The 24,950-nt window shown below is 46.9% G+C and overlaps 1 protein-coding gene across 1 annotated transcript in view; it reads right to left on the reverse strand.

Annotated features, from left to right (window-relative positions):
• Window positions 1-4,643, reverse strand: part of igsf3 (immunoglobulin superfamily, member 3) — a gene marked incomplete at both ends in the record, with an annotated part of 104,033 nt that extends 99,390 nt beyond the window's left edge. Inside the window, 1 exon segment of the mRNA XM_084442868.1 lies at window positions 4,604-4,643. Coding sequence (XP_084298994.1) covers window positions 4,604-4,643 — 40 coding nt within the window.
• Between the last annotated feature and the right edge of the window lie 20,307 nt (window positions 4,644-24,950).

Genomic DNA, 24,950 nt, shown 5'->3' on the forward strand with positions numbered 1-24,950 from the left:
GGTGATATTCTAGTGCAGTGGTTCCCAAACATTTTGGGCTCAGGGCACCCCTAAACATATTTTTTTCATCCGCGTCACCCCCAAGTTAATTTCTTACTATTCATAATTTATGTATATACACGTTGATGATTATTTAATTATGAATGAATAGTTATTGAAATGAGGCTAACAGATCCTTATTATAATGTGTTACCAAATTGTAGGCCTAATTAGCCTATAATGTGTTAAAGAAATTATAAATGTAATTTAAAATTGAATCAGTAACATTTACTATTATCAATCTAGCCTATTTACAAGCTAGTGAGACACGTGCCTGTCGCTGGCCGCAGATTTTCTAAATCCTTGGTGGTACTGAAGAGAGGGCCACTCGCAAGTCCTGTTCAACAGAGAGGTGCGACCTGCTCTTGTTCTTCATATACACCAGTGTAGAGAATGCCAGCTCACACAGGTAGGTAGTGGGGAACTGAAGAAGTTGCTCAATAGCGTGGCTGGAGATAGTCGGGTACTCTGATGCAGAAGCCAACCAAAACTGATCCAGAGGGAGCTCTCTCAATTTGAGTTTCAGTGTGCGGTCCATACGGAGCTCTGCGCATTCCTCTCCATCTCTCAAAGTGAGATTTTCTGTTGATTCCTGGTTGAATGGGTCTCAAATCCAGTCATAGTCCTCGATGTCGTCCACACATGGGAAGTGCGCTCAAACCTCTCTTTTAATGTCTTAAGGTGCGCGGCAAATACAACGCGCTCTCCGTCTGCCTGCTGATGTCAGTGGGAACATTTCGAATTCGATTTTGAACTATTCCAGCCAGTCCGAATCAAATATTTACCCAGGCCATGAACTAATAATAATAATAAAATAACCATTATAATAATTATTTATTTATTATTATAATTTTACATAAATTGTCACAAAATTGCACGGCACACCCGGACTTGCCTCACGGCACACCGTTTGAAAACCACTGTTCTAGTGTACTCTGTAGACAGGGTGATATTATAGCATACTCTGTAGACAGGGTGATATTCTAGTGTACTCTGCTGTAGACAGGGTGATATTCTAGTGTACTCTGTAGACAGGGTGATATTATAGTGTACTCTGCTGTAGACAGGGTGATAGTATAGTGTACTGTGCAGTAGACAGGATGATATCAGAGTCTGGTATCCTCTGGTGTTGGGTGGTACCAGGCAGAGAGTAGCTCTGAGACGGGGTGAGGGGGAGGAACACTGCTCAGAGGGAGAGGAGTGGCAGCCGGAGGGTATGTGTGTGTGTGTGTGTGTGTGTGTGTGTGTGTGTGTGTGTGTGTGTGTGTGTGTGTGTGGAGAGGGCGGCCGACACAACGCTTCCAACTGCCTCTGATCTTGTCAGGATGACGACCTCAGGCATAAATGTGTACACATACGCGCACACACACACACACACACACACACACACACACACACACAATCTGATTACTGTACATCATGTACCTCTAGTAAATCTACGTGACCAGTCCAGACAGTCTATTTAGAAGAGAGTAGCCAGGGGAGCCATGGGGCTGTGTGTCCGTGTGTGTGTGTGTATGTGTGTGTGTGTGTGTGTGTATCCGTGTGTGTGTGTCCGTGTGTGTGTGTGTGTGTGTGTGTGTGTGTGTAATCCACTGGGGAAGTAAGCAGAGGTGACAGTTGGGTGTGAATTTCCATACCTCCCTGTTAACCCTGTATTTGCAGCTTACCTGCTCACCCTGGGGCAGGAGTGACACACACACACACACACACACACACACAATCGTTCAGCTCTGTCGGTCCCTGATTAATCAACATACAGGACTGAGCCAATAGGCAGCTCTGAATGTGAATATTCATGAGAATCTGGTGGTCATTAGCATACAGGTTGAGTAGGCCTGCTGACGTCGCCGGTCTGGACGCCACTGCTGCTGTTGTTGTTGACAGTTGAGACGATACGTCAACGTCATGTTGTGATGTGATGAGTATAAACAGAGCACATAACGGAGCGCATGCACGCGTGCACACACTCTCACACACACAAACTAACGCACACACACACACACAGCCGTACCCTCACTCACACCCCAGCCTACTGCAGAAGAGCCTGCTACAGATGTAGAACACCACACACACACACACACACACACACACTCACAGGACACAGGCTGACTGAGCACATAACCAGCCGTGTCTAGACTGCTGCCCTCGCTAATGTGGCCGCACACACACACACACACACACACATGTACACACACACACGTACATGTCCAGTCTGGTCAAACAGCAGGGAAACATGACAGCATGCCGGAGCACCTAGAACTTTCTCCACAGACATCCGAGTAGCGCTCTCTAGAGACCCACTGACCGCTGACTCCGCTTTGACTGAGGGGTGAGATTCCTCCCGTTCTCCTCCCATTCCTCCCATTCTCAAACTGTGTGTGTGTGTGTGCGTGTGTGTAAACCAGGATAACAGTGGGGGGTGTGACACACAGCTGTCATTCTGCCACACCCCGGGTGGGGGCCATGGTGGGCCTGAGGTGGGCGGGGGAGGGGAGAGGAGCCATCCTATTTAAATTCTGCCTTTGATGAACAGAGAGAGAGAGGGAGAGAGAGAGAGAGAGAAGCTAAAAAGCAGGAAGACTGTTCCTTTTGTATAGGAGCTCTGGATTTGGTGCCCGGGACGACGTCATAACATCTCATTTGAATGCGTTCCAGAAACTAAACGTGAAAACCCGACTTTCGCCCCATCTTTGTAGTTCTAGCCAAGTTGTTAGCAATACCAGTTTATAACAACAAACCTGCTATTTTGCGCATACGAACTTCGTAGCAACATTGTTTACTGATAGACGTTGGACAGTACTGTGTGTACGACTGATTTAATGAGACACAAATAAGACAAGAAGCGCTAATAAACAGTCTTATTACAGCTTTCACTTATTGTTGATGAACAGAGCAGCCATCTTGATTGACGTCAGCAGCTGACGTTGATGAAGTCGGGATAGATTTTTTATCCATTTTTATCCATCCAGTTAAATGGTGTAAATCCCGAGTTCTGGTGACGTATTGATGGCGACTTTGACGTCGAACCCGGGAATCCCGACGTTTCCGATACAAAAGGAACGCAGCATAGTTCAGCAGAGACCCGAATACGTCTATCCCACAGCCACCAGCATTACAACATCATGCTCTGTAACAAGTTTGGCCGACTTGATTGAGCCGGAAACTTAATCTGGGCCTGGCCTAAGGCTGGTTTGAGATCAGTCTGAGATAGAGCCGGTGGCTCGTGCCGGGCCTCCTCTGCCCTCCGGCTGATCTGGAGTCAGTCTGGAGAGTGGGACTGGCAGCTCTATGATACCAGACGGGCTTGCTCTTCTGACTGAGGGATCAATGACAGTAATAGACTACCAGGATGTAGAGGTCCTCCTCTGCTGATGTGGTGCAATAATGACTTGTACTGGGGAGAAATGTAACCATGTAACCCGATTCAGCGAATCGGTCAATATCTCCTGTGGTCACTTGTGTGTGTGTGTGTGTGTGTGAGAGAGAGAGAGAGAGAGAGAGAGAGAGAGAGAGAGAGAGAGAGAGAGAATGTGTGTGTGTGTGTGTGTGTGTGTGTATCATCATCTGAAAGGGTAAGTGGACTAACAAGCAGACAGCTAATCCTTTCAGCCAACCAGAGCTCTCCAACAGGCAGGACTCCATTCTGAACATAACACACACGCACGCACGCATGCACACGCACCAACCTCCCCCAGCTCTAACATGCCTCCTATCCAGGAACCATCTGGTGTTTGTTTGGGACAGTTCACAATGCGTGCACGTGTGTGTATGTGTGTGTGTAATTATATATGTCAGCGTTGGCAGTCTGTACCATTTCTGATACTTGAGTGAAAGTGATACTGTGTCAGTGAACATGTGTGTGTGCGTGTGTGTGAGAGAGACAGAGAGAGAGCGTTGCTTGTAAGCGTATGTTTCCACTGCCAACAAAGCCCTTTGAAATGAATTCAAGAGAGGAGGGTAGAGAACACTGAGGCAACACTTACACACCCACACCTGTACACATTTATCACAGCGCTGCACTGACTTGCAGGTGTGTGTGTGTGTGTGTGTGTGTGTGCGCGCGTGCGTGCGTGAGTGTGTTTATTACAGAGAATGAAAGGGGGTTGTCTGATCCCGCTCATGCTCAAACAGGGGAGCTCAGTCCATATGGGGTTAATCTGAGTCTTTCATCCAAATATCCCATTAACCTAGTTCACTACACACGCGCGCACACGCACACACACACACACACTTCTACTTTGTCCAGGCCGATAACAGCAAAAACACAATCCCACAGCTGCTCGAAGGCATCTATTATTGTAGTGACTTATACAATTGCTCACCCTCGAATCCGGTGAATAGCCTGCCTACAGAACGCCGACCCACATCGCACCCACACCTAGGATTACTCAGCCTACGATTACTCAGACCGGTCGTGTAGGTGTGTCAACAATACAGGTGTTTGCGCCATGACTCAGGTGTGAGAAACTAGACCCAAGCTGTTCATTCCAATTAAATAAAAGAAACATATGCTCCCTTTGACCGATAAGGCTTGTGGCAGGGAGACACGGGCGAGACTTACCGAGCAGCGAACACGCGATAAGGAGCGCACGGATGCCCATTGTAGGTGGCCACGAAAAGATACTGCTCCTATAATCCGTGTGAGGCGGTTAATGATCCGTTCGTTTGAGGACCAAAATCAGCGGCCTTGGTCCAACCACCTGTCCGTGGTGTCGGGCAGATTTGGATGACCGCCCCCAGGGGATGGAAGCTCCGGAGTGAAATCCCGTCCTCTGCGAGGGAAAAGTCGCCGAGTCCAGGCTGCCGCCCGTGGGATGCCGTCCGCTTGCGGTCCGCTCTGGAGAATGCGAGGCTCAGAAAAGTGGGACGTGGTTTCTTTCCGTTATCACCTCGAGATATATTCTCCTGTCAATGACGACATGCGATAGTAAAGACGTCTAGGCGACCCAGCCCATTGTCCCTTCTCCTTTCTTCTCAGCGCATCCGAGAGACTGCGGAGACGATTCACAGAGGAGCGGACGGCGAGCGCTCTCAGATAAAGTAACCTAAAGAAGGACGGTGTCTCGGCTTCGCGTAACGATTCAAACCGAGATGCCCGTGGAAATATATCGAAATATGTCGTAGGCTAGGCCACTGTAAGCTACATGAAGTGAATAAGCCCCCCCCTAAGCAGTCCTCCTTGTATAAATCACTTCTTCCGTCAGCCTATTCTTCCTCCGGAGACGGCGATAACGCAATCCATACACCCGCTCGTCGGGCTCTCTCTACCGCCGCCGGTGCCGTAGAATCAGCCCTGTAGTCCGCTAGCTCAGCGAGAGAAACACCGGCGGAACTCCACTTCTACTGTCCGTATGTGCAGTTAACATAGGTGGATCACGGTGCTCCAGCGGGTATATGGTTCGATAATGTGCAGCCCAGTTCCAGCTGCTACTCTCATGCGGATTTTCTGCTCCTGTAGTAGATTAATTAAAACAGAGGGGGTCTGCAGCCCACTTTCTTTGGCTCCCTCGCCCGGAATAGCCCGCAGGAACAAAAATCTTCCCGCAGCCAGAATAAAAACTCTCCCTTTACAACTGGTTGCGCTTTCTAAACAGCCGCAGTCTGGGCATGAAGCCGTTCAAAGTCAAGTAGGGTTGTTTTTTTCCCTCCTCCCGACGGTCGTGGCTGATATTTCCTGGTAGGACTCTTGAGCAGTGAGCAGATTCAGTCCTGTGTGTGATTTGAAAACGAACCAGCGTTTTGCATCTAAGCTACTCCCACCCCCTTGATGCACCGCGGCCAATGCGTGGGGCTACTTTCAATACTCCGCCCAATAAGAATGGACAGCGACTTTCAGGCACTGCGTGCACGGATATCTATTACAATATGCATAGAAATGCATAGCCTACAACACTTGCAGCGAGACCCCCGATTCTTTACCGGGTACCGGATATTGAGATTGACAAAGGCTACATAGCCTACGTTTTTCATTCTCACCTAAATTAATTCAAAATACCGTAAACTTGACAAAGACTCGGCCTTCTAAATTCTTCAGCTGTGGACAGAATCACACTTGGAACTGTTCTGCTTCCCAGTGGCTCGCTGAGACGGGTAGAAGGGCTAGCCGACTGCTGGTCAAGTCTGAATCTACTGAAGAGTCCGGTGTTGGGGCCCGGTGGTGTTGGAATTGTGCTGGGCTGTAAAACATGACGATACCTGCTCTCCTAACACTCAGATAACATCTCAGCTCAAGCGCCAGGCTGGTGGTCACACATGTTAGAAAGAGAGCTTAGGGCGGGGTATAATTCATCTAGTTTAGTAAATACAAACAAAGCCTGTGTAGCCCGTGCTATAGAACCCATAGCCTATAGGCCTACTGTCAAACCCGTTAAATCCACAATAGAATTAGATATTGATGCGATGGGATGTGAGCCACTCCACTCCTAGGATCAGTTCAGCTTCCACTTTAAGCCCCGGTTAGCCCGTGCTGTCGTCTAGGTAGGAGTTATCTGCTGCTGCGCCCGGAGTAGCCTATATCCTGTGTTTAAATTTAGCCCTTGGCTATTCTCTATTGACTCTTCTGTATATTACATGTCGTAGCAGAGTATTGGGTTTCTAAATGGGCAGACCAGGGAGAATCACTTTATATGTAAAATGTTAGCGTTCGCACACACACACACACACACAAAATACCAATACACTCTTGATCCGACCTAGAACCATTAAATGTTCTTTAGTTATACTTAGGAGAGAGCCCCTTCGAAAAACTGGTACACACACACCTACACACACACACACGTGCGCGCGCACACACACACACACCTTCCTCTGAACTACACAGTAGTGGTGCAGTTAGGTCAGGTTGCACCACTGACTTGTGATTAGTTCTCATTGATATTAGAGTATGACCTGGATCCTCTAAGGGGAGATCTGTAGCAGCTGCTATACCCCCCCCCCCCCCCCACACACTCACACGGGAGCAGGCTCTGTTCAGAGAAGTACCAGTCTCCATGGAAACGGAGGGATCCTCAGAGTCACTGCTTGACTCACATCCCATAATGTTACGTCCAGCCCTTGATATCTCAATCTCCTGAGCAACAAGCACCCGAGTCAAATCACCTGTTGGAGGCTTGTGGGTTTGGACAAGGCTAGTTAGCGAGAGAGAGAGAGAGAGTGCTGGGGTACTTCTGAGAGAGGGAGAGAAATTTGTTCATGACTTCTGACGCACAGTATGACTAGAGAGAGTAAATAAATGATTCATTGGATTTCTCTTTTGTATGTGGGAAGATGTGTGAGAGCGGAGAGCACACACACACACACTTTTTAAATATCCCCCCCCCCACACACACACACACGTGATGTTCACTGACTTGGTGTGCACCGATATATTAATACTGAAATCATAACATCAGACACGTTGTGCTCTTCTTTGCTTCTTTACTTCGAGTCTCGCGCAACAACTGTGTAACACACAATCCGCTCCCCCATACAACCCAACCACTGATGTCAGTACCTGACTCTCCAATACTCAGATAGATCTTGTCCTAGTCTGACCTCACACATCTTTTAAATGCTCTCACATCACCACATACTTCTCAAAGATACCTCACAGATACCCCATGCCCATAGTGTCTAAATGTTGCTACACTTGCTCCCTGTAGCAGCTCGCATCCAGCTCAAAACTCTGGTACTAGCTTACAGGGCAACAGCTCCCTCCTACCTCCAGGCCATGGTCAAGCCCCCCGACCACTACGCTCTACTACCTCGGGGCGACTGGTTGCCCCGTCACTCCGAGGCCCCTGCAGTCGATCGACACGGTAGCAGCTCTTCTCTGTCCTGGCCCCACAGTGATGGAACGACCTGCCCGCTGACGTCAGGACAGCAGAGTCGCTGCCCATCTTTCGCCGCAGGCTCAAAACTCACCTCTTCAAGAAATACTACCAGGATCCTCCCTCTTAAGCACCTATAGTATTTTTACTTTGCTGCTCATGCACTTTGGCCTTAGCTCTAGATTTTGCTCTTAGTCACTTGTTTAGAAAGGAGACGCTGGACAGAGATTTAGCACTGTCCAAAGCCCTGGCCTCTGTGCCCTCCTCGTCTCTGACCCCCAGAGCTTCCAGACCCCCCCCAACCCCCCCCCCCCCCCCTCAGAACCCACTGTGACAGAAGCCCCCCAGCCCTGCCTACTCACTACAGTAGCATCCATCTTAGTAGCAAGAACTATGTAACATCGTACACACTCATAAACATCGTACACACTCATAAACATCGTACACACACATAAACGTCATACACACTCATTAACATCGTACACACCCATAAACATCGTACACACTCATAAACATCGTACACATTCATTATCATCGTACACACTCATTAACATCGTACACACTCATAAACGCACAGTCAAGTACAGTATGTATGTGTGCCGGCTTGTACGGCCACTGTCACAGTATATCCTAATACTGGAGAAGAGAAGAGAGAGGGTATACAATAATAATAATAATAATAATAATAATAATAATAATAACTCATTTATATAGCGCCTTTCATAAAACCCAAGGTCGCTTTACATAGGGGCAGAACAAACAAGAGACAAACATGGTAGACAGAGACACACAACATTAAGAAACGGAAGCTAGAGGTCAAAGGCCAATGGAGGGCTGTGGTAAGAGAGAGAGAGAGAGAGAGGGAAAGAGAAACTGACAGAATATGAGGAGAGAACGAGGTGAACCCAATCAATATTTCATTGTCACACTAAAGTTGTGTTGTAGCCTTGAGTTCCTTAGTGAATTTCAGTACGTAAGACCCCAGCTAAGCCTTAGAGGAGGGGAGGGGAAGGAGCCCTGTGGTGATTTAGCAAGTCCACCAAGATGAGGCTGTGAGATTTAATCTACAAATATCCATTTATCCGAATGAATGAATTACATGTACAAAACATAGATTACAATACATGATGATGTACTCTCGTCATGGCCTCGGCGACTGTGCCTGCGACCAGGAGAGAGGAGAGAGGGAGAGGAGGAGAGAGGAGAGAGAGGGAGAGGAGGAGAGAGGAGAGCGGAGGCGCTGTTCCAGATAACGCCATCAGTTTCTCATCCCACTCTCCATACCTGCAGATGACATGGTGTTGTGGCAGATGATGATCTGCGATAATGTGCAGCTAAAGATGGCTGCTGACGAGTTTCAGATGTCATGTGGTCTTCACATCAAATACCGGCTGTCACAGTCAAGCTGTTCCAACAATCAGAATATAGCCTCCAGTCACACACATGCACAGACACACACACACAAACACACACACGCACATACGCACACACACACAAACACACACCTACACACAAACACACACACGCACATATACGCACACATACACACACACACACATACACACAAACACACACACAATCCCGGCTCCTCCTGTCTACATGTCGAAGTGCAAGACACTGAACCACAAATTGCAGCTGCCGCCATTGGTGTGTGAATGGATGAATGAGAGGCCTTCATTGTATAGAGCTTTGTATGAAAGCGCTATATAAGTGCAGTCCATTTACCATCTTTCTCCCTCTCTGTCTCTCACTTCCTCTCATTCTCTCTTCCTCCCTATCTCTTTCTTTCTTTCTCTCTATTTCTATCTCTCCCTCTTTATCTCTTTCTCCCTATCTCTTTCTTTCTCTGTCTCTCTCTCCCTCTCTGTCTCTCTCCCTATCTCTCTCTCTCCCTTGTGTTCCTTTCTCTTCTTTGTCATTAAGTCCTCCCCCCCAGTCTCACCCTCTCATCTTCATCACACCTTGTTCTCTGACACAGACAAACGTGCCTCAAAGGGCATAATTGTATTGTAGGAAGAGAACTATTATCTCAGGCCTGTGTTAAAGGGAAACAGTGTGGAAGTGGTGTCAGCTATAGGCCTTGTGTACAGCCGTGACTGACTCACCAGGCGCTCTCTCTCTCTGTCTCTCTCACACACACACACAATACACACACACACACATACAGACACACACACACATGCACACACAAAAACCTGCACACACACACACACACCGGGTCAGAGGGCCACCTGCGGGATCAAATCATTATTATTTGAGCAGCTGGAGGATATTACTGGCCTGTCTCACTCACCTGTTCATTATCAGCAGGGCAGACAGCAGCAATATTATCCCCTCAGTCTGCAGAGAGAAGAGGAGAGGCAGAACGCCTCCTCTGTGATGAAGATGAAATGCTCTCCTGGTCTCTTCCCTGGTCACTCAGGTTTGGTACTCTCTTTTCATTGTTTACCTCTTTGTTTAAATCATTTTCACTCTCTCTCTCTTTTTAATTCTCTCTCTCCCTCTCTCTATCTCTCACCCCCCCTCTCTCCCTCTCTCTCTCATTCTCTCGTTTTCTTTGTCTCACTCTGGGCTGATGGTGTCGGCATCTCTCTGGACGAACACAGCTGTGAATCATAGATTATTCATCTTTGGTGTCCTGGTCACGATGAGACAGGCGCGTGCGCGCACACACACACACACACACACACACACACACGCACCCACATGCACATACACACACACACACACACACCATGTGTATTTCCAAAGGTGAACATGGCCTTTTGACAAGTACATCAAGGCAGAGTTGCTCCCAGGAACAGTCGGGGCCACTTACAGTATGTACATAAACCTCCACACACACACACACACACACACACACGCTGTAATGGAATTTAACTGATCTAGTCAAAAAAGGATTTACCAAGATTCGCTCAAAAGGTTAAGTCTGGTTTATTGTGAAAACATACGAGCGCAAGGACTTTCTGGACAACGCAACAGAGTGGTTTATCCAGACAAGTGCCGGCTCTGGGTTTTGCTGCGCCTTATATGCAATCAAAACACAGGTACGGTGCTTCCAGGATGTGATTGGCTACTCCATTGTACGTCATATGAAATGGCAGGCGTGGCCAAGAGTACAGACATGTGACATGAGAAAAAGGCGGCAATTGGGGACAAAGGATGACAAAGGATGGTTATTCTGTTGTAGACAGATTCAAAGTGTATGGCCTCCTGGAGGCCATTTTGTATGTTAGCACAGCTATGTGAATATTTGGGGGAGGTGATGAATTACAAAAGGAGAGAGAACAAAGGTTTAAGGTGTTTGGATGTAAATTCCACAACAATCCCCCATTTGTGCCTGAACAGGTACACAAAAATAAAATATAAAATCCAAACACAAAGTGTAAACATTCAGCTATGCTATACATGTGGAAAGGAAATAATCTCTCCACTAGGTGGAGCAAAACATTTTTATTTTTTATTTTATTGTGAAATATTTAACAAAACTAGAAAGTACATTTCCTGGAGAAAATGTGAGGTGGGCTAGCTGCTGCAGCTTTATGTAACAGCTACTGCTAGTACTACTACGGACCAGGCAATCTCCATGCACCCACCAGCGAAGACCGTGCGTCTCTAGCCCACTCAGGGGCTGAGTTGTGGGGCCTGTGGCGTGGATAGTGGCATGGTGGTGAGACTCCTCCCCCTCAGGTTAGAGCTGGTCGAGGACAGTGTACCCCTCTCCGGGCCACCTACCCGCCCGCACCGGTGAAGACCGTGCGTCTCTAGCCCACTCAGGGGCTGAGTTGTGGGGTCTGTGGCGTGGACAGTGGCATGGTGGTGAGACTCCACCCCCTCAGGTCAGAGCTGGTCGAGGACAGTGTACCCCTCTCCGGGCCACCTACCTGACTCCACCATGAAGACCTCCGGGCAGTCTCCTTGCACCCACTGGTGAAGACTGTGTGTCTCTAGCTCAATCAGGGGCTGAGTTGTGGGGTCTGTGGCGTGGTGGCGAGACCACCACGCCACCACGAAGAGAAAGAAAGAAAGAAAGAAAGGAAGAAAGAAAGAAAGAAGGATGGAAGGAAGGATGGAAGGATGGAAGGAAGGAAGGAAGGAAGGAAGGAAGGAAGGATGGAAGGAAGGAAGGATGGAAGGAAGGATGGAAGGAAGGATGGAAGGAAGGAAGGATGGAAGGAAGCAAGGATGGAAGGAAGGATGGAAGGATGGAAGGATGCAAGGAAGGAGGGAAGGAAGGATGGATGGATGAAAGAAAGAAACAAAGTAAGAAAGATGGATGGATGGATGGATGAAAGAAAGATGGATGGATGGATGGATGAAAGAAAGAAAGAAAGAATGATGGATGGAAGAAAGAAAAAGAAAGAAAGAAAGAAAGAAAGAAGGAAAGAAAGAAAGAAAGAAAGAAAGAGGGAAAGAAGGAAAGAAGGAAAGAAGGATGGATGGATGAAAGAAAGAAAGAAAGAACGATGGATGGATGAAAGAAAGAGAAAGAAAGAAGGATGGATGAAAGAAAGAAAGAAAGAAAGAAAGAAAGAAAGAAAGAGGGAAAGAAGGAAAGAAGGATGGATGGATGGATGGATGAAAGAAAGAAAGAACGATGGATGGATGAAAGAAAGAGAAAGAAAGAAGGATGGATGAAAGAAAGAAAGAAAGAAAGAAAGAAAGAAAGAAAGAAAGAAAGAAAGAAAGAAAGAAAGAAAGAGAAAGAAGGAAGGATGGAAGGAAGGATGGAAGGAAGGAAGGATGGAAGGAAGGATGGAAGGAAGGATGGAAGGAAGGAAAGAAAGGAATGAAAGATGGAAGGATGGATGGAAGGAAGGAAAGGAAGGAAGGAAGGATGGATGGATGGAAGGAAGGAAGGAAGGAAGGAAGGAAGGAAGGAAGGATGGAAGGAAGGAAGGAAGGAAGGAAGGAAGGAAAGAAGGAAGGAAAGATGGATGGAAAGAAGATGGAAGGATGGATGGAAGGAAGGAAGGAAAGGAAGAAAGGAAGGAAAGAAGGAAGGATGGAATGAAGGATGGATGGATGGAAGGAAGGAAGGAAGGAAGGGAAGAAAGGAAGGATGGATGGAAGGAAGGAAGGAAAGAAAGAAGGATGGAAGGAAGGAAGGAAAGGAAGGAAGGAAGGAAGGAAAGATGGATGGAAGGAAGGAAGGAAGGAATGAATGAATAGGAATGCTACCACAGTAGTCATAAAAGGGTGCCTGTACAGAGAGCATGCACGTGTCCCCAAATTCAAATCCCAACTGACACTGTGAGCATCCTCTCATTCACTTCAATGGAAAGGCATGTTGGATTCAGACAGCTCTCTCTCAAAAAGTATAAAGGTCACAGCCTAGATATTGACACCGTAGCAATCCTGAGAAAATGCTGAACATTTCAGGCTATGATATGTCCGTGTAGCTTAAAAACTGTAGGCATGGCGACGAGTTAGAAAAAGTGTAAAAATGCAAAATTAGCAGCTCAAAAGGTAGAGTGTGGGCCCATACGTTTCAATGGGGAGCACAGTTGCCGAACAAATCGTCATACCGTGAAAACTATAAGTCACACAGCTTAGATACTTATATTGTACGAATCAGCACAGTTGTGTGAATGTTTTGATGTATAATATGTGTGTGAGCTTTCAAAACTGTAGGAGTGCCAGCAGTTTACAAATTGTGTGAATATTTTCAAAGCAACAGCTGCCACCACTCTAAAAACATAATGATACTGAACATTCCACCAGCAGTTTCAATGGCACAAAAATGACTATTAAAAGTTAAATTACTAAAAAACTATAAAGAATATCAAAAATCTGAATACATCCGGGAAACAGCTAAAGACGATGAACATTTTAAAGTTTGAATGAAGTTTCTAGCACAAAGTATGAAGAAGTAGTTAAGGGCCAAAAAACTGGGGAGAATAATAATAATAATAACTAGAAAGTACATTTCCTGGAGAAAATGTGAGGTGGGCTAGCTGCTGCAGCTGTATGTAACAGCTACTGCTAGAAATACTACGGACCAGGCAATCTCCATGCACCCACCGGCGAAGACCGTGCGTCTCTAGCCCACTCAGGGGCTGAGTTGTGGGGTCTGTGGCGTGGACAGTGGCATGGTGGTGAGACTCCGCCCCCTCAGGTCAGATCTGGTCGAGGACAGTGTACCCCTCTCCGGGCCACATACCCGCCCGCACCGGTGAAGACCATGTGTCTCTAGCCCAATCAGGGGCTGAGTTGTGGGGCCCGTGGCGTGGTGGTGAGACTCCGCCCCCTCAGGTCAGAGCTGGTCGAGGACAGTGTACCCCTCTCCGGGCCACCTATCCGCCCGCACCGGTGAAGACCATGTGTCTCTAGCCCACTCAGGGGCTGAGTTGTGGGGCCGTGGCGTGGATAGTGGCGTGGGGGTGAGACTCCGCCCCCTCAGGTCAGAGCCAGTCAGGGACAGTGTAGCCCTCTCCGGGCCACCTACCTGACTCAACCGGTGCAGACCGTGTGTCTCTAGCCCACTCAGGGGCTGAGTTGTGGGGCCCGTGGCGTGGATAGTGGCGTGCTGGTTAGGCCCCGCCCCCTTGGGTCACAGCTAGTCGCGGACAGTACAGTGACCTCTGGGCAATTTCAATGCATCCACCAATGAAGACTGTGTCTCTAGCCCACTCAAGAGTTGAGTTGTGGGGCCCGTGGCGTGGATAGTGGCGTGGTGATGAGACTCCACCCCCTCAGGTCAGAGCCAGTCGGGGACAGTGTACCCCTCTCCGGGCCACCTACCTGACTCCACCATGAAGACCTCCGGGCAGTCTCCTTGCACCCACTGGTGAAGACTGTGTGTCTCTAGCTCAATCAGGGGCTGAGTTGTGGGGACTGTGGCGTGGTGGCGAGACCACCACGCCACCACGAAGAGAAAGAAAGAAAGAAAGAAAGAAAGAAAGAAAGAAAGAAAGAAAGAAACAAGGAAGGATGGAAGGAAGGATGGAAGGAAGGAAGAAAGGATGGAAGGAAGGAAGGATGGAAGGATGGATGGAAGGATGGATGGAAGGATGGAAGGAAGGATGGAAGGAAGGATGGAAGGAAGCAAGGATGGAAGGATGGAAGGAAGGATGGAAGGATGGAAGGAAGGATGCAAGGAAGGAAGGAAGGAGGGAAGGAAGGATGGATGGATGAAAGAAAGATACAAAGTAAGAAAGATGGATGGATGGATGAAAGAAAGAAAGAAAGATGGATGGATGGATGAAAGAAAGAAGGATGGAAGAAAGAAAGAAAGAAAGAAAGAAAGAAAGAAGGATGGATGGATGGATGGATGGATGGATGGATGAAAGAAAGAAAGAAAGAAAGAAAGATAGAAAGAAGGATGGATGGATGGATGAAAGAAAGAAAGAAAAAGAAGGAAGGAAGGAAGGATGGAAGGAAGGATGGAAGGAAGGAAGGAAGGATGGAAGGAAGGAAGGAAGGAAGGATGGAAGGAAGGAAGGAAGGAAGGAAGGAAGGAAAGAAAGGAAGGAAGGAAGGAAGGAAGGAAAGGAAGGATGGATGGATGGATGGAAGGAAGGAAGGATGGAAGGAAAGAAGGAAGGATGGAAGGATGGAAGGAAGGAAGGAAGGAAGGAAGGAAGGGAGGAAGGAAGGAAGGAAGGAAGGAAGGAAGGAAGGAAGGAAGGAAAGAAGGAAGGAAGGAAGGAAGGATGGAAGGAAGGAAGGAAGGAAGGAAGGGAAGAAAGGAAGGATGGAGGGAGGGAAGGAAGGAAGGAAAGAAGGATGGAAGGAAGGAAGTGAATGAATGAATATGAATGCTACCACAATAGTCATAAAAGGGTGCCTGTACAGAGAGCCTGCACGTGTCCCCAAATTCAAATCCCAACTGACACTGTGAGCATCCTCTCATTCACTTCAATGGAAAGGCATGTCCGATTCAGACAGCTCTCTCTCAAAAAGTATAAAGGTCACAGCCTAGATATTGACACCGTAGGAATCCTGAGAAAATGCTGAACATTTAAGGATATGATATGTCCGTGTAGCTTAAAAACTGTAGGCATGGCGACGAGTTAGAAAAAGGGTAAAAATGCAAAATTAGCAGCTCAAAAGCTAGAGTGTGGGCCCATACGTTTCAATGGGGAGCACAGTTGCCGAACAAATCGTCATACCGTGAAAACTATAAGTCACACAGCTTAGATACCTATATTGTACGAATCAGCACAGTTGTGTGAATGTTTTGATGTATAATATTTGTGTGAGCTTTCAAAACTGTAGGAGTGCCAGCAGTTTACAAATTGTGTGAATATTTTCAAAGCAACAGCTGCCACCACTCTAAAAACATAATGATACTGAACATTCCACCAGCAGTTTCAATGGCACAAAAATGACTATTAAAAGTTAAATTACTAAAAAACTATAAAAAATATCAAAAATCTGAATACATCCGTTAAAGAGCTAAACATCGTGAACATTTTAAAATTTGAATGAAGTTTCTAGCACAAAGTATGAAGAAGTTATAAAGGTGACAAAAAATGGGGAGAATAAGAATAATAATAATAATAAAGAAATAGTGGGAATATCACAAGTTGGGCTAGCTTTTACAAGCTAGCCCACCTAATAATAATAAAGAAAGAAATAGTGGGAATATCACAAGTTGGGCTAGCTTTTACAAGCTAGCCCACCTAAAAATAGATTATTTTCTTTCCACGTGCAAAATCACGCACCAAAACCCCTTGTTTCAGAAATATGACAGGAAACAAGGTAAAAAAGATGACATGATTATATACTATTTATAGTCTAAAAGTGGACAACCATTCACCAAAAACCTTGATTTAAAGTTTGAACAAGGCAAAAAGATGAATGGTTACCAGTGTAAGAAGGGCAAAAAACCTCTTGGTCAATTTAGAGGAAAAACCCAAACTTATTTATCAACTCATGTTTCAACCATTGTAACTCTTGTAAACAAATATGATATTTTTTCAAGATAATTTCAAAGTTCATTCACTCTTGTTGTGAATAATCGCATGTAATTTCTTCTGGATCATAGCTTCCATGTTTGCGTCTCTGAATGTTTAATGTAGGTTCCAGTGTGTGCGGTTAGAGGTGCAGTCATTGCTGTTGAGATTGTCCACGTTGTCATACCACAACCACGAGAAGGAGGTGACCGGCAAGGTCAGTCTCCGATTGCTCATCAGAGGAGAGGGCAGTGTGGCGGTGACCGTCAAGGTCACTCTCCGATTGCTCATCAGAGGAGAGGACAGTGTGGCGGTGACCGCTTTGCCCTTGAGATCTCTGGTTCGGCTGCATGGACCGTCCTCTCAGCTACTTTTGACAGCTATTCCACACAGGCCAGAATGCCCTGGTCCTGATTGTTCCATCTTTGACGGGTAGGTTCACCCCGCAACTTCTCTCTGACGGGTAGGTTCACCCCGCTACATCTCTCTGACGGGTAGGTTCACCCCGCTACATCTACTTCTCTTCCATGTTTTCTGGCCCGTTCTCAGGCTGCTCCTCTGCTCCTTGGTTTGGGACGCAACGGCGTCGAAGTTCTCTCAGCTACTCTGGCAGCCGTCTGCGTGGTGAGTTGAATCTGGTACGGCCCCAGGTCGCGGATCAGGACCCAACGGCCTGGTTGGAGATGATAAGAAGAAGCCCTCTCTGGCGTCCGGAATGGTCACCTTTCCTTAGTGGGGACTTCATACGGGGAGCAGGTCGGCAATGTCTTTGAGAGACATGGGAGGAGAGACCTGTGAATCCACAGATGAGAGAGACAACAGAGACAAAACAGAAGAGCAAAAGGAGAGTCCTCTGGTCTGGTCTCCCTGTTCCCCTCTTTGAGTCCTCTGGTCTGGTCTGGTCTCCCTGTTCCCCTCTTTGGTCAGGACGCTTGAGTCTTTCAGACCTCCCATCCAGGGCGCAATCCCGGGCTAGACCCCGTTCCGTCCGAGGCCTCAAGCCAGGCTCCCCTGGAATGAGAGCTCAGCCTTCTGCTTCCCGGTGTCTTCTTTTCAAAGCCCACCGATCACAGAAGCACTACTCGCCTACTAACGCATTCGCTTTTGGCTTGAAGTGGCCTGACTGTACATTGAGCCGAGCGCGGCGGCCATCTCGTGGTCTTACTGCCATCTGCGACCCGACCGGCCGGTGACCCAGTCGATAGCGATCCCGGACACCGTAGTGATTGTTAGTCACCCAGCTCAGAACCGACGGTCTGATCCTAATTCCACTTGTGCTATGGATATTAGAACTTTGACTGTTTTCACCAGCCTTGCCTATTCACAGAGGTCGTCTTTTACGCCCCTCTGCTTAGGTGTGGACTGTCGTCCACGTACCACACAGTGCCAACCCCTTAACGGCGACACAGTGCTGACTAGACGGTACCAGAGCAGTATGTTAATTCATACTTCATCAGACACGGGGGCCTTCAGTCGTCTCCCCAGCACTATATGACCATTTAACGTGCCCTTTTGGGACCTTGCGGTCCCGCTCCCGTCTGTTGAGGGCTAGGTCCAGGGGTGCCCACTCCCCCTCCCTAACCCCCTCTTTGGTCAGGAACGGTTATCAGCAGTCTGTTGAAGATACTCAGAAACATCGTTAAGTGCAAGCAACATTCTATCATCCCCTCTTCCTGGCAGGAGATGATCCTGCTTTGGGGAAAAATTGTGTTATTCAGTCAGGAAAACTTAAACAGGGTGTCTGTTCAAGTGTCATTAGAGCCAGTCGGGCTCGTCAGTCTATGTAGTTTGTCAGTGGGGATCTAGCTTTTGTCCATTTACCGAATCGGACAGTAGCAGGGATCTAGGCTCTGCAGTAGCCTACAGTGACATCAGGGGCAGTGTAAGAATTACTTTAACACGCCCAGTCCCCAGTCATGATCAAGGCAATTGGATTTTGCTCTTAGAATTTCTCTCGCGATTTTATGAAATAAAAATAAAAAGATTCTCATCTCAACAAAACAACACCCCCTAAGGGTGAAAACAAATTCCCTGAAGTCAGGATAAAACAGAGATGGGGGAAAAAAAATGCATCACTCAAATAAAATAACACTAAAATGAACTCGCTTCATTTACAATTAACAAAACATCAATTATCAATTAATCAAAAAATCTATCAAAGCTTTATTTGTATAGCTAATTATTAAATATTGTATATCTAAAACTTCCCTCTTCTGCATTTGAGGACAGAGTATTGGGCACGCTTCGGACAAAATGGTCTCTTCCCTATGTCATACTTATCTGTCGTTCACGGTGAGTCGGTGACATGGCGTTGGCCCTGCATCCCACGAACCACAGGTCGCCCATCTGTAGGGAAGCAGGCCGGTAACCTCCATCTCCACCTCCGGTCCTGTGCCCGTCTCCTGGTTCGGCATTCACCCATCACTCCCGGAACGACAGTTGTCTGTAAAACACTCAGAAAAACACTCAGCCCCGATGAATGTGCCTCAAACTATAAACATGAGATATTTAACAAAAACATTAAAAATATATAAATTGGGTTAGGAGATGCTGCATGCAGATTAAGACGCTGACAAACATTATTTATCCTCCCACCATCATGCACAAACCTTACGTCCTCAGCTACATCTGTCTTCTGTTTATTTACCTTAAAAAAATGGCTTTATCTTGGCTAGTTAAAATCTCCCTTGTGGGTTGTTCAAGGGAACTCCAGCAGGTGGCGCTCGACCCCAAATCTGAGGCTCTTCCTTTTTACTGCTACGTTGCCTATTCTCCCTTTGTCGTCGTCCCCGTTTTTGTTTCAGACCCGCACCTTTATTTTGAATGTCTAATTGTCTCAATTGAGCAGCCTGAAGTCTAGCGGCACCATCCTTGACTTTTTTCAAATTCCGTTGTTCAATGTAATGTCGGAGGCGTTCGGAATACCGGAAATGATCAACAACTTCCCCGAGAGAAATTGATTCCCAGGTGTGGCATGTCATCCTCACAGTCAGACAAAGAGGAGAGAGAGTTATTCATTAACTGTTGTTTCAAAATCTTTTTATAATCGGCGTTCACTTTGTCCATGCCACTGTGTGCGGCGAAAACTGATTCTAGCCGTTCCCAAAATTTCTCGAACTGTTCATCGGAATTTTGTTTACAATATGTGATACGGTCCCAATCCATCTTTTTAGGGAATCGAGTTTTGATTCTGTTCAACAGCGCAGCGTTTTGGCCAGTAAAATCGACATGAGAAAAAGGCAACGTAATATCAAACGGGTCTTTTACTTCGATCCATTTTAACCCAAGTACTTGTCGCATGATCATGGCAATTTCCTCTGCGTGAGGCTCATACATTCGAACTAAACTGTTAAAAAGATTCTCAAACTCGTTCATGTCTTTGGTTGGATCGGGCAAGGTTTTAGCTACATCACGCAGTTCATCAGAGCGCCACGGTCTATAAACCGTAATCTCTGGAGTCCAGGCCGCATAACCAGCTACATCATTTATTTGTGAAGGGCGAGGAACAGGGTTTGGGCAGCGTATCAGTGGGGCTTGTATTTGCGGTCCCTCCAGACTATCTCTAGCCATTTGCAGTTGTTCCAAATTAAACTTAGCCTCAGATATAGCTCTAGCCAATTCTTCCTTCCTGATCTGTTCTTGTTCGGTGTAATACCTCGTAGAAAGGGGCGCGCTTAACTCGTATTGTAGAGGGGAGAGAGAAGGGACGTGGCTAATAATGGCGGGAGCATGAAAAGGGGGAACAACAACAGCCTGGTTGGGTGGTGTGAGCACGGAGCAACGAGTCGAGGGGGAAAAATCTAATTTTAAATCAGAGTTATTCTGCTGGGGAAATGGTGGAGAGACCGTCTGCTGAACCTCCTTATCTTTCCTTCCTGACCTAAAAAAAACCCTCTCGTGCTACTCTCTCACAAATCTTAAAAGCAGACCAGTCTATAGAATTAACAGGCTTTTCCCTTAACCTAGACATCTCAAACACCTCTAGCTGAGCCCGAATCTTAGCTAAAAATTTAACACTAAGTGTCAGATGGGGATGTAAGAAATCGAAAATGCTTTAGCGCATAACGAAATCTGCCAACAAAAGCTTGCAGAATAATGCTTCAGTGCAACAATCTCATCAGGGCTAGACAAATTGCAAGCTAGCAGTAGAATCCCTAATAAACACGACGCAGCCTAAAACCCCGAAACAGCAATGAAAGGAAACCTTGTAGTTAACTCACGGCGGGAAAGAATACAATTTCGAAAGAAACAAAGACACATTAAACCGCTAATTAACTCACCCAGCAACTGGTCCTTTGTTCTCCCTCTGGCTCGATGGCGGATCACGGGAGAGCGGAGTGGTGTTTTCCTGCGTCTCCCAGGCGACCAGCTACTAGATCCAGCAGTAAGAATTTAACAGTCTAAACAGTGTACAAAATACTTACAATACTTACCTGGATAATAGGCGCCCTTAATAAACAATACAAGGCAAGAGCCTAGGCTCAAACAGTAAACAACAAAACGAACAACCCCGTGCAGGGACACAGAACACAAAAGACGAACAAAGGCCCACGTTACAACAAGCAAAAAACATATGCCTGCCTGCCCGGCTGAACCACCAGCCTCTTGGTTGGAAGCTACCCAACCACCCGGGATAAAGGGAAAAACGTTTCTCCAAGAAACGCGGATTGGACACACCAATCACTCCCGTAGCTACATCTGTTGGTAATCGTTCTAAAACGAAACATCAACAATCACTTCGAAGCTAGTTGGCAATCGTGCTAACACGAAACATCAACAATGGGGCTTAAGCTAGTTGGTAATCGTTCTAAAAAACGAAGCATCAACAACAACGAGCGCCCTACCCTCGGTAGGAAACACCCAACTCCCCCCCGCGGGGCTTTTGTTTTCAGAACACGCCAGACCAACACAATCCGAAACTAAAACAAGGCAAATACAACTCAGAACCATAAGAGGGTTCGTTCAAACGTACCTGTGAGTTTCAAGAAGCCAGTGGAAGAACTGAGGAAATAATCTCGGCGTGCGCTCTGGCGCAAGAGAGAAGATTGACTTTCCAAGCCCGCTATGGACCGACACGTCTGCCGACCAGTTCATCCACTGGAATCCCGAAGCCACACACAGGTAGTCCTCCCTTTACATTCGCGTCGCCAACTGTAATGGAATTTAACTGATCTAGTCAAAAAAGGATTTACCAAGATTCGCTCAAAAGGTTAAGTCTGGTTTATTGTGAAAACATACGAGCGCAAGGACTTTCTGGACAACGCAACAGAGTGGTTTATCCAGACAAGTGCCGGCTCTGGGTTTTGCTGCGCCTTATATGCAATCAAAACACAGGTACGGTGCTTCCAGGATGTGATTGGCTACTCCATTGTACGTCATATGAAATGGCAGGTGTGGCCAAGAGTACAGACATGTGACATGAGAAAAAGGCGGCAATTGGGGACAAAGGATGACAAAGGATGGTTATTCTGTTGTAGACAGATTCAAAGTGTATGGCCTCCTGGAGGCCATTTTGTATGTTAGCACAGCTATGTGAATATTTGGGGGAGGTGATGAATTACAAAAGGAGAGAGAGAACAAAGGTTTAAGGTGTTTGGATGTAAATTCCACAACAACGCACGCACACACACACGCACACACACCCCATATGGTGTATTACCATAGAAAATAGCTCACATCCTCCATACTACCCTATCCCACCTAGACAAGAGCAAGGGGAGTGTGTCAGGTTATGTGAGACTGCTGTTCATCGACTACAGTTCAGCTTTTAACACTATAACCCCACCCAGACTCGACACCAAGCTCAGGGCCGTGGTGCGAAATGATGCCCTCTGCATGTGGATCCTGGACTTCCTGTCAGACAGACCCCAGGTGGTGAAGGTTGGCAACCACACCTCATCTTCCCTTACACTCAACACGGGAGCCCCCCAGGGCTGTGTTCTGCCCCCACTACTGTACTCCCTGTACACGCACGACTGTACAGCCACCTTTGACTCCGATACCATCATCAAGTTTGCAGATGACACAGCAGTGATGGGTCACAAACAAGGAGAAGAGGCTCCTGACCCAGTGGTGTCAGGAAAACAACCTCCATCTGAATGTCAGCAAGACAAAGGAGATACTGGTGGACTTTGGGAGGAAGCAGCAGAGGAAGTGATCATCAACAGGACCCCTGTAGAGAGAGTGGACTGCTTCAAGAACCTGGGCGTCCAGAACACCAAGGACCTGACATGGTCAACACACATAGATACTGTGGTGAGGAAAACACATCAGAGACAGTGCACTTCAGACAACTGAGGAAATTCAGAGCGTCCCACCAGATCTGACGGAGCTTCTACTCATCCACGATCGAGAGCATCCTGACCACCTGCTACGGGAACAGTAGCTCTCAGGACCGCAAGGCCCTACAGAGAGTGGTGCGGTCAGCTGAACGTACCTTGTGGGGGCCACCCAGGAAATGGACTGTTCTCTCTGCTACGGTCAGGGAAGAGATACCGCACTCACATGGCGAGCACGGAGAGACTCAGGAAGAGCTTCTTCCCACAGCCATCCGGCTCCTGAATGACTCAATCTAGAACATCTATTGTACATCAGAATGTACACTACTGAATATATACAGTACATAACATAACCAGATGCAAATGCAAATGTCTATATACCTCACCCCCCCCATAATCCATATTTCCATATTTCCATAATCAATATTTCCATACATAATCCATACATGTACATAATCCATCCAGACCAATATTTATCTTTTTCACCCTTATTTTAAGTGATAGCAGCAGAAATGGTACTTACAGGTATTGTGTAATTTGTAAATGTGTAACTTGTAAATTTCTAATCTGTAAATTGAGTATTGGAGTCTATCTGTTATCGATCATATATTGGAGTCACAACAACATTTCAACGTGACTGTACACAAACGTTACATGTGACATATACAGAAATCTCTTGAATCTTGAACATGGCCTTTTGACAAGTACATCAAAGCGAGTTTCCCTAAGGAGCTGTGTGTTTGTCTACATACAGTATATACAGTACATAAACACACACACACTTAATCCATCATGCATGCTAGGGTACAGGCCTGTCCTGGTGACAGACCAGCTGTGTTCCCCAGGCGGCAGGAAGGATCAGTAGCATCACTCACATTGGCTTTTATATCTGGAAATACAAGACAATTACTTTAACAAAACACACGCACGCGCACACACACACACACACACACACACACACACACACACACACACACACACACACACACACACACACACACACGTCTGTGTGTGCCAGTGTGTGTGTGTGTGTGCGAGCTGAGAAACAGCATCTCCATTAAAGAGCAAGGATGCTTGAGAGCACAGGCACCAAACAAATGTCAGGCTGACAGTCTCTCCATGGTGGAGCAATGGATCACTAACACACACACACACACACACACATACCGTACACTTGCATGCAAAGTCGTGGGCATGACAGTTACACAAAGGGCATTTGGAGGTAAAGTGACTCAGAACGAGTGGTGAATGCAGACTTGATCCACAACACAGACACACACACACACACACACACACACACACACACACACACACACACACACACACACACACACACACACACACACACACACACACACAGCTCAGCCTCAGCTCTGTTCTGACACACTCCCACACCAGAGTAGAGCAGAGGAGGAGCTTTCAAACAACCTTGACAGGAGAATGTATTGCCATGGCGATGTGTCTATTGGCAGCTAATCAGAGCGGAGCAGAGTTGATCCTCCCAGCCGGTTGGTGGACAGAGGTCCCGCCTCCTGGGCTGGTAAAGGGTCAGATTGGTCAGATGTTAGATCTCTTCCAGCCGCAGATCTGGGAAACAGGAACTACTCAACCAGCGGGCTGAGTCATACAGCGCACACACACACACACACACACACACACACACACACACACACACACACACACACAGCATGATACACTTACAGTAATATGAAAACAAACACACAGCATAATACACTTACAAACGGGAAGACAAACCTTGGCCACACACACACACACACACACACACACACACACACATACACACACACACACACACACACACACAACCAAACTCCCACACACAAAAAAGAAAATATTTAATATCAATACAGAGATCTGGGGAAGCTGTCCAAAACACACACGCATGCTCGCAGACAGGTGTG

Source organism: Borostomias antarcticus (assembly GCF_949987555.1).
Source record: "Borostomias antarcticus genome assembly, chromosome: 9".
NCBI classification, from domain to species: domain Eukaryota; kingdom Metazoa; phylum Chordata; class Actinopteri; order Stomiiformes; family Stomiidae; genus Borostomias; species Borostomias antarcticus.